At 40.1% G+C, this 10,952-nt stretch overlaps 1 protein-coding gene across 2 annotated transcripts in view; it reads right to left on the minus strand.

Annotated features, from left to right (window-relative positions):
* Positions 1–10,671, minus strand: part of CAPZA2 (capping actin protein of muscle Z-line subunit alpha 2) — a 33,526-nt gene extending 22,855 nt beyond the window's left edge. For both annotated transcript variants that reach the window (XM_026090766.1, XM_026090755.1), the window contains exon 1: positions 10,596–10,671. In XM_026090766.1, the coding sequence (XP_025946551.1) occupies positions 10,596–10,634 (39 nt within the window). In that variant the 5' untranslated portion in view covers positions 10,635–10,671. The remainder of the gene's footprint in view (positions 1–10,595) is intronic.
* Positions 10,672–10,952: the final 281 nt, after the last annotated feature.

Below are 10,952 nucleotides of genomic sequence, written 5' to 3' on the forward strand. Positions count from 1 at the left end.
TTGTTGCTAATCACAAGGAAAGAAAGAGCTTCTTTCAGCAGTTATTTTTATCAGTGAATTTAGCAAGCATTGTAGAAGGAGCAAAGCATCATGTATCATGTCTTTTATATCCTGGATTCCTATGAGAGCCCTTGCTTCCTTAGGAAATAAAAGAAATCTCACACTCGCAGGTCAACAACCTATACATGTGCTAAACGCAATACCTTGTCTACTTTTTGCCACAAGGGAGCTCTTTGGTTCTGCTCTGGGAACAGTAAAGAGCGATTCCCGGTTGTCATGCCATCTGCCACCATTCTCCTTGCTGGTTCTAGGAAGCTTTCCTGCTGATGGCTAGGCAAATGGCTTAGCTGTGACCCACTCAATTCCATTTACAGGCAGCTTCAGCGTCATCTCAAAACTAGCCCATAGTCACAGAAATATTAACATAGTTAAGCTGATTCAAATGAGATGAAAAAGTCTCAATTCTCTCAAGACCCTATCATTCACATGCTGTCAATATTCACATCATTGACAACAACATGTAACTCATTGAGAGATCCTGCTAGTAATATCTAGAGTAATATTAGACAAAAGACCTCTCTAGTTTTACTGAGTTTTGAATTTGACTCAAACTACCATGTTTTGAGTTCAGCCGAGTCATTATTTTTCATTACACAGCTTTACTGAGCAATAGAACAGCTCTGACATCTGCTGCCAGTCAAAACTCATTTTGTACTCACATATGTAGTCCGCCAAGGAACACAGTCTAAGGTTCAATCAGCCACTTCAGAAATCATTTGTAAGATACAGTGCCTGATGATCTGTCAATATTGCAAACATGAAAGTACTGAGTTTGCAAACACTTCAATGTTTATAAAATGTTACAAAAGTGTAACTGGCTTCCTTCAGAGACCTAGATACTTGGTATTATTGGCTCCAATTGCTCATTAAATTCCTAGGTTAGATACTTCCCAGGATGCTCCACCAGCAATTACAATACATCTTTTAAAAATAAGAGAGCTGGGGGTGTTTCACAAATGGCATTAACTGATCTAGGACTACATTGCCACTGACACCAAAAGTAATAATCTCCCCGACTCCTCCCAAATAAGCCCTGCAATCTATTTTTATAAACTCCTTTGCATCATCAGCGCTTTTATAGTTCTGGAGTATCCAGATAAGCAAACCGATCTAACTAAAAACAGCTGTACAAGGCGGCAGAAACATAGCAACCAACTCACTTCACTAATCAACAGGACTTGAGATAATTTTTGCTTCTTTCTGTTCATCTTACTAAACTGGTAGCAATGCCTCAAAGGGCGAGACAAGCACTAAGAACAGGTCTGGGAAAGGGATTATCCCGCGTTAACAGTGAACTGTCTTCTCAGCATCTCATGAAACTTCACCCATGCTCATGGGTATAGCTAAGAAGCATCCCGATATATGCAGCATCTCACACAAACATGGAGCAAAAACACTGAATCTGGCAGAGAGGTAAGAAATATGAAAAGCAGTGTTGCAATTGCTTTGCCGCCAAGCTCAGCAGAAAAATGCAGCATACCAATTCAATTCACTTCTGCCTCTGGGATAGCTGAGGAAGAAAACTCAGCAAAAACGTGGTTCTGTGGCATACAAAAGGAGTGGCATATTCCACGCCTATTGGCTTTGGCTGAACTGAACATACATTGCCTTCATATTAATGTTTGAAGATGCATTAAATATGTGTAGAATGTATATTCTCTCAACCAACTTAACAAGCTTGAAATTCTATAAAAATGTAAGGATAAAGAGAAAAGGAAGAGAGACTGCTAATGATCCAAATAACTCCAGAGGATGAAAACCCCATAATATATGGGATTGAAAAAAAATCCCCCCCCCAAAACCAACCAACCAAACCCAACTATTTTAATAAATAGACAAGGATTTAATAGTATGCAACAGTACCAGCACTTAGTAGTAGTATTACAAAAAATAAATATTACACAATGTGAGATTTTCTAGCTGTATTCTGTCTGAATTGACTAGGATAATGAGACTTGTTTTCAAAAAATGATTTTGAAAGGTGTTGATTGTTTTGACTGTTGGATCTCTCAACAGCAGTGTAATAGTACAAAAGTCCATACCTTAGTATTGCTTTATATACCAGATCATTAAGATGGAGGAATGCAGGATGAAAAAAAAACAGGATTTTTGAAAGTTATTGTATTGAGGAGTATGAAGGCAAAAATGTTACTTGGATGACATACATGACTAATTAGAAAAAAAAAATTATGGAAGATTAATCTCACACGTCATTTTGCATAGATAAAGTTGGTGTCAACAAACGTATCAGATCTGACACCTTTTTACGCCCACTGAATATTTTAATTCAGGAACATTATAGAAGAACTGGATCAGTCTCAACTCAGTTAAACAAATATGTTTTGCTTGCAAACCTTAAAAGATCAAGATCTGAAGCTGAAATTTCAGGTTGATATCACCATCAATTACTAAAAGCTTTGAATGGGAAAACTTTACTGGTAATTATAATACAGAAAGTGTAATATATTGCAGTATATTAATTTTCCACAGTCATATTACTCTGGAAGCCTATAAATGTCTTGTCAATAGTTGGCTGGAAAATGAGTAAGCCAAGAAAACCACATACATATGAAAGCTATTCCAAAACTCTTGGTGGCACTACATATCCCAAATTTGCAGTACAGAACACTCTTCTTTAGTGTTTTTACTTCAGGTTTTTGTCATTAATGTAGCCCTTTTCCCAGACATATATGTGAAAGTAACTGGAAAAATATCAGAGCTGTTTCAGAGATTAAGAACTCCTTATGTTCATAATTCAGAAAAAAAAAACCCAAACAAACAAAAAAACCTTTCTTGTCCATCTACTGTGCTTTCAGTTAACTTCCAAAGGACTTCCTAGATTTAAAGAATAAAAGAAAAATCGAAAAAGAGAAAAGGGGAGATGTCCAATAAATTAGTATTAAGTCCCAGTCTCAGGAGAATATACTCATATTTTTAAATAGCTGACATCTCAAAATGTTTTCAAGAGTCATTCTTCAGTACTTCCTATTCCATTACAGGGTCAAACCCCAAAATACCTAACCAACCCAAGAATTAAAATATTGGTTTGGGAAGTAAGCTAGAGACTACCATTCCCCTTTGCTAAATAGAACTCCCCGATGATTTGAAGAAGGCCTAATGCATTCATTGGTCTGATATAAACTTATTAAATCTTATCAATCATCAAACCATTATAAAGGTAAGCAATTGTATACTTCACTCACAGGTCAGACAGACATCAGATAGTAAGCACAGAAGTAGCAACCTTCCAAGAATCATTCACTGAAAACTGAAAAAGCAGTCAAATTTTACATGTAGTACAAACCAAAAGTACTAACTTTTGTTTGGGCAGTAAAAGGCATAAGGTATGACTAACTGAGAATTCACAAAGAAAAAAAACCTGATAGAGTGTTATCTTGCATATACAGAATCAAGATATTCTGTCAGCTCAACACACACTCCTCAGGTGTAGCAACTAGATCTCTCTCCCAAAAGTCTTTGCACACGACATCTATCATAACCTAACAACAGCTTGTTTCATGTTTGGAAGGCATTTTTTCCATGACAAAGGCTAAATTTTTAAATGATCCTTTGTACTATTCCAAGTTCGTTATTTATGATTAGTTATTCCAAGCACATCAAGCCTGGATTCAAAAGCAGTGGGGAGAGAAAAGGAACAAAGATCAGATCTTGCTCTACGAAAAATTCCTTTATTAAAAAGTCATACAACAGGGTGCCACCTTAACTGAATCTCCCCCCCAACCCCATATTTCTAATGTCTTAAAATTCTCAAAGTTACTTATTACCTACCAAACTCTCTCAAAGTTACCTATTAGTTTGAAAGCTTTAATATCTTTTAACAAATTAAGAGCAAAATATTTCAAATGCTTTCTATTTCAGAAGCTTGTTAATCAAGGGTAAAAAAAAAAAACTCATATGATGAAAAACTGCTTTCATTTCTGCTTAATCAGTTCACATTTTTTATACCTAATTTTCAGAAACTGGAATTTTCAGGATGTAATACTGGAACTCAGTATTACATCAAGCCATCAGAGGAAAAATACATTGCTGCGCTAAATAATGCAGCAAGATTTCTTATCCTATTCTTCTTTGGCTGCCAATATTAAAATCAACCAAAGACAGTATTTCACAGCAGAATTACAGGCTAATGAATCTTTTGGTCGGCAATGGAACCTTATCTCCTATATCACAAATCACTGTTTCTGCTTCTATTGCTCTATTTGCCAATAATCTGTTCTATTCTCCATTTTGGGTTCATTTTTTAAAAAATCTTAATTAAACTATGAGGTTTCCTGAGTAGCAACCTTTCACAAGAGTTCTGCAAGCACGAGGGCAATAAGAACTGGGCTTTTGATAGTGCTTAGGCAACAGTGTTTTATACACACTTTATGACATAGTTACAAATTATAATCCACAAATAAATATCTACTTTCTTCAGACTACTAGTTACAAAAGAAGTATCAACTGCAGTTTATAGAAATCACTTGCTGTCTTAAACCTGGAATACAAGGTTTCATTTGTACTCATCTTCAAGCTTCAGATAATTTTTTTAAACTGGTCAAAAACCAATGTGCACAGTGATAGAACAAGAAGAAACGGACACAAGTTGTAACAAGAGAAGTTCCAATTAAATATTAGGAAAAATTTTTGATCATGAGGTTAATCAAACACTGGAATAGGTTACTCAGAGAGGTTGTGGAATCCCGATCCTTGAAGATATTCAAAACTCAAAGGGCGAGTCCCTAAGCAACCTGATCTATGTTGGCCTGCTTTGATCAGGCAGCAGTTGGATCACCTCCAGAGGTCTCTTCCAGCCTATATGATTCTACAAATACATGAAGCTATTTACAGTTACACATACAGTATATGACCAATTTTTCAGCCAATGCTGAGCACTATTTTGTCATTTTCCAGCAGACAAAATGATTAAAATTTCTGTTCTGTCCTCCTGTCTCAAGCGTATTTGTGCATGTCTTTAAGTAATTCATCTCCAACCCAAGTCAAAATGCTATCGTTCCTTAGCTAGGTACATAAAAATCTTGATCTTGGGAAGACTGCTATACTAAGACTATACTAAGACTGAATTCCATATCAGTCTGAAAAGCGCTCCCAACTTCCTCATTCTTATCAATGAATTGACTCAAAACATTACCCAAATTCTAAGTCCAGCTATTAAGCCTAACCTCCCATTTGTAAAAACAACTCCCTTCACTCAACTTCTGTTATGTTTTACTCATGGAAAAACATTAACTTAACAATAAGACAGCTATGAAAATGTGGTAATTAAACAGAAGATATGCTCAAACATTAACTAAGTTCTTTCACATTTAAGTATTAAAGAATTTTCAACCTGTTATCTGAACCTGCTACAGTATTTCCAGTTCCATTCTTAACGTAAATATAACAAGACCCAGACGGTTCACAAGGCCCCCTGCTAGACACATTAGCAAAGTTACACCTTTAGATATAAAGCAAAGTATACACTGATGAACTATATTAAAAAAAAGTACATTATGAACACTTGCAAAACTTTACCTTAAGTAACAAATTACACTGCAATTATACCCAGAGGAGGTTTTTCAAATCCTTCAAATCAATTCCAGGATATTTTGCTCCTGATCATCTATACTCTCCATATCTCATCCAGGGTAATTCCAGAAATTAGAATTCCAGATCTTTTCAAAAATTAATGGTTCGGAACATATGGATAGGGTAGAACATATTTATTAAATCTTTCATTAAGCAAATGACAAATTTTGTCAAAACAAGCCTGCTAATGCCTCTAAAGCAGTTTCAGGAGAAAGGTTTATGTTAGCATTAAGGAAACAACTGAACCAGAACCTCCCTCACTGGAAACATGGTTTGCATCTGCAAAATGGGTTCTGCTGCCAGTATATTAACGTTTGAAAAGGTAAAGTGACACACACAAAAGAACGCATTTTAGTGGCATAGACTGTTTCATCTCAAAGGACTGAGAGAAGATGTGAGATTTCCCTGAACAATCTGACAAAACTACACTGCAAAGTTTCGCCGGTGTAAGACACCCATCTTTATTACTTAAACCAGGTGTCCAAACCTAAAAATCTAAGTCACAAAGTTACCCAGTACTACAAGAAATACTTGGAAACAATGCTGGTTCATTTTTGCAAATGGGACCCTACTTCCTCATCAGAAGAGTTTTGGTATGATTACAGCAAGCTGACCTGTTGTTAAACTCTGCCTGAGTCAATATTCCTCCCTAAAACAATTGGAACTACTGAGACATAACCTTACTGAGGGAGCTGTGGTTCCTTTTTTAAATCATGTTCCCATATTTATATGTTGAGCATTTTAAAGAATGTGAAAACTATTTTGCATGGGGGGGGGGGGAGGAGGAGAGGATGTGTTACCCTTTCCTACCAGTATTCTCCCCTTTTCTCTCCTAAAGGGAAGGTATCCTGATTTTCTCTTGATATCACCACAGATATGTAACTCCCATCAACACTGCTCTCTACAAAGCAGTTTTAAAAAAAAGAATAAAAAAAAACAGTAAAATAAACACATCCTGGCAAGTCACCAAAACGGACTTAGATCACTAGTTTTAATTATGATTTAAATAATTTTAGTCTTGTTTTGCACTTGTGCTACTATTTGTCAATGAACATTTACATGTTAATAAATGTAACTTTTAGACTAAAAGCAGTAGCTTCCACTCATCGTTGCTTATGTTCATGAGGATAAACTGTAGCTTTTATATATGCACTAATACAACCATAAAAACATTTTTAGTTTCATATAGCCATAGGTAGAAAAACAATCTGCACAGACATTGGAATACAATTAAACTGCAAAAATTGTTACTAAGTTTTAACATAACCATTTTAAGTATGCTGGATAAATGCACAGTTTTTGCATTCAAGACTTGTTAAGAGAGGATGCATTACCCATAGGAAGGGAACAAAAGTGATGATTTCCCATTGCTATACCCCTTAAGAGGTCAGGCCTTCAAGACTTCCACCTCTCACATCTCTTTTTTATTTATAAACTGAAAAACCAAACATAAATGTATGGTTTACCAACTATCTAAAAGCTTCTGAACTTTCAGTGACCTAAGTGAATAAAACAACTACAAAACATTGTGTCTCACAGACACTGTTTTTAGCACTGGAAAATCTCTAGTTCTGAATGGTAAGCCAGTAACTTTCACTGGCAATGGCCCAACTTCAGATCTTCTGCTGTACACAAATCTTACATGTTTTATTTACTAGAAATATTTCTTCAGAACATTAATTTTAGTTGGGTTTATGTAAAAAATAAGCTTTTTCAATTTTATCCTCACCACCTAGAAAGATGACCAAAATTTCAAATTCTTATGCTAAGCTTGAACCTAAAGAACAAAATGGGGTTCAAAAGAAGTTACGCAAGTCTCACACATTAAAATTATTTTTGTTTTGGACACTGGCTCTTCTCCTTCCTTGCTTTTAGAGCTTCTTTACCTGAACCATAGTACTCTTTTGCCAATTTCTTTCACTATTCCAATTCATGTCCTATTTTTTTGTATTCTCAATTATGCCAACACCTGTAGGTTTTAAACCTGAATTATGTTAGAACTGATACTAAATACTGTCATCCTGAACTAACTATTAGATAGCAACGAGGAGGTATAGCCCCTGCAAGATGGAATTACTGCTGTTATAGCACTTAAAACTATTGACTATACATGAAGCAAAACATGAATCTGGGACCTTTCAGAACTTCTGCTGTCACTAGATCACTTGATGTCTTATTTATGAGTCTGGTACAGTAAAAGTTCTGGTGTTTTTATTCACCTTCTTCCCTTCCCAAATTTCAGCAGTTTTGACCTGCGTTAAGTTTCTATCAAAACTACCTATACTACCAAAATCAGCTAAGTCAGACTTGATATTAGTCTGTTTCATATCGTGGGGAAACAAGTGTAGAGAGGAACAGAGCGATTTGCTCCTCCTGAAGAACAAGCATTTGCCTCTCTACCTCTACTCCTAAATTTACATTATAGTCCCAACTGGATGGGTGAGAAGGGTATGCTTTTCAAAAACTATCCAGTAGGTTTTTTTAGCTCAGTAAAAGTGAATGACTGAACACGTATGGAGCTAGACAAGTCTTAATTTCAAAAACATTTGTTGTATCATTCATAACAAGTGTCAATTAAGACATGAGAAATCAGGCAAACTGAAGAAAACTGGTTCAAGATCTCCAAGACATGCAGTAAGAATATGTACTTCTAAATTTCTTTCCTTATGCAGTGCTTGTTTAATAGCCCAGTAGAGGGCAAACCTGTCCACTTAAGTCTTTCTGAACATTGGGTGGGAGCTGCAGTACACAGCGAACACTTGTTTTAGAATGGATAGATATATTAAATCTGATACACTTTCTAAAATGTTCAGATTAACTCAAGTTAAGGCAAGTACCTCTTCTACGGAAATTGAAAATCTTTAGGTATCACAAGATCTGCATGGACATTTGCCTATTTTTGCAAGAGTTTGCAGCATTACCCATCTTTGTTTTATTAGTCAATAAAACAGATTGCCAGGCTTGGAAAATTCCAATCATGTAGGACAATCAATTTTATATGCAACTGAAGTAGACAAAGGAATTAATAGCATCATTACTGAAAAAAACGGAAAGAAAAAAGAAGAAAAGGCAGTAAAGTTGCATTTAACAGGATCAGGGGAAAAAAAGAGAGAAACCCCCCCCCGAGGCCTCTGAGTTGCTAAAACTTTAAAATGGATAAGAAAGCACTGCACCTCTACCTTCTTTTAAGATGAGGCAGCAAAATAACATTAAGCTAAGGCTGGACCAAGGGGTAGGAAAGATCCCACTTAGAGAATACACGGGAAACAAAAGATCTCCTTTGCCAATCTCCAAGCACTCTACAAGGAGGCCAGTTTAAATTTACAGCGGAAAAGTGCAGATTCCATTTGCTTATGCTGAGGCAGAAAGAGACTCCAGAATGTTTGCACTCATTTTGCGAGTAAAAAGAAACTGGAATTAATGGATAGAAGAAAATCCAGTATTTAACTGTATCAGTCACAGAAGCACAGGTAGTGCTTCTCAACTTATACAGAGGCAAAATAAAACTGTCACTGTATCTTATAGTACCACAAATAACTTTTAGTCAAAGTTTTTTCAAGCATACCCTCTATCCACAAAGCAGTGGATTAGGGTTACTTTGTAGAAGTTCTTACAGGACAAAATAATGGACTACTACATATATTTCTTGGTTACCTAACTTCTCGTACCAATGCAGAAGTGGTATTTGAATGTGAATTAGGTAGAGCAGGACACAGAGTTTTAAAGACTCTTGCTGGGAAGAGGTAGTGAGATCATGGAGCTATGTGTCTCTTAGCACATCAGTGCATCTCTTGTTCTGAAACTTGGCCCTGTTAACCTCAAACACGCAGAACACCTGCCTTGTTGTCACCACCAATTAGACATTTCAAACATCCTTCTTCTAACTTCAGAGAAGTTTAAAACATCATTTCGTTAATGTCTCCCGCATTTAAATCATCTCAGCAGCTTCTACAGCCATATAAACCTATGCTTTTATCAGAAATGAATGACACTGTGCATTACATAAAGACATGGGCAGTGCACCATCATCTACACAAACTACCACACCCAAGTTCTGAAGCAGGCAGCTGCCATGAGCCTGAATCCAACACAAGATAAGGAGCACTGATAATTGGGGTCTTACAAGACACCCCACTCGGAGAGATTTTCAGGAAAATCTGTCTTAAACTTAGAGAAGTTTCCAACAGCCATAAGCAGAGATGGCACACAGCTCGTTAATACAAACCGCCTGCTCCCTGACCTCAGACTTCCCCAATTGCTGTCTCTCTTAAGAGGAAGTAAAAAAGCCTTGCCCATCCCCACCCCCTTCCCCATCTCCCAAATCTCCTGTATCCCAACTACTCCCGGAGACCGCGGGAGGTGGGCGAGGGCGCGACGACGCCGCGGGTCTGCTCTGGAGCCAGGCCCGGGGCGCAAGCCCGCCGCTCCGAGCAGCCAGCTGGCACCGGCGCGGGGCCGCGGGAAGGGAAGCGGAGGTGGGGGAAGGGGAGGGGAGGGGACGGTCCCTGCGTGGCTGTTCCCCCTCTCGCTGCGGTCCCCGCGCACCCTCCGCCCGTCACCCGGCGGCCGTGCCCGCCGCGCGGCAGGGAGCGGCAGGCCCGGCGGCCCCGCTCCCCTCCCGGCCGGCCGCCGCCGGTCACCGGATCCCGCTCCCGCCCCCGCCGGGACCGGCTCCTGCCCGCCGGGGTCGCACCGTACAAGGAGCGGCGGGGATGCCCGGCGCGGCGCCGCGGCCCGGCCCAGCCCTGCACCCGCCGACCCTCCTCCCGCCCCCTGACTGACAGGCCCGGGCGCAGGGAGAAGCCAAAAATACAAAACGCCGCGGCTGCCGGAGACCCCAAACGACGAGGCCCGAGCTCGCCCCGCGGCCTCGAGGCTCGGAGAGCGAGAACACAAAAGGGCGGCTCGGCCCGGCTGCGGCGCAGCATCCCGCCGCCCGCCCCTACCTTCTCCTCATCGGACAGCTGCTCCTCCAGGTCCGCCATCTTCCCGTCTGGCTCTGAACAGCGCCGCTCCGGCCGCCCCCGCCCCCGTCTCCTCCCTCCCAGGCAGGAAGGGCGGAGCCCCGCTCCCCCCGCTCCGGCTCGCTGGGGAGGCGCAGCGACTGCGCATGCGCCTGGCCGGGGCCACGGCCGGGGGCGGGGCGGCCGCTGCGGGCCTCGCACAGATGAGCGTTGGCCTGCGCTGTGGCCGTGGGGCGGGAGGCGCCGTGGAGGGGCCGGCGTCGGCGCTGCGCGGGGTCCCGGTGCTGGGCTGCCTGCGGGAGGCGGGGCTGAGGGCGGCGCGGGCGTCTGCAGTCGGCG

Source organism: Apteryx rowi, unplaced genomic scaffold (assembly GCF_003343035.1).
Source record: "Apteryx rowi isolate R43461 unplaced genomic scaffold, aptRow1 scaffold_1202, whole genome shotgun sequence".
Classification (NCBI taxonomy): Eukaryota; Metazoa; Chordata; class Aves; order Apterygiformes; family Apterygidae; genus Apteryx; species Apteryx rowi.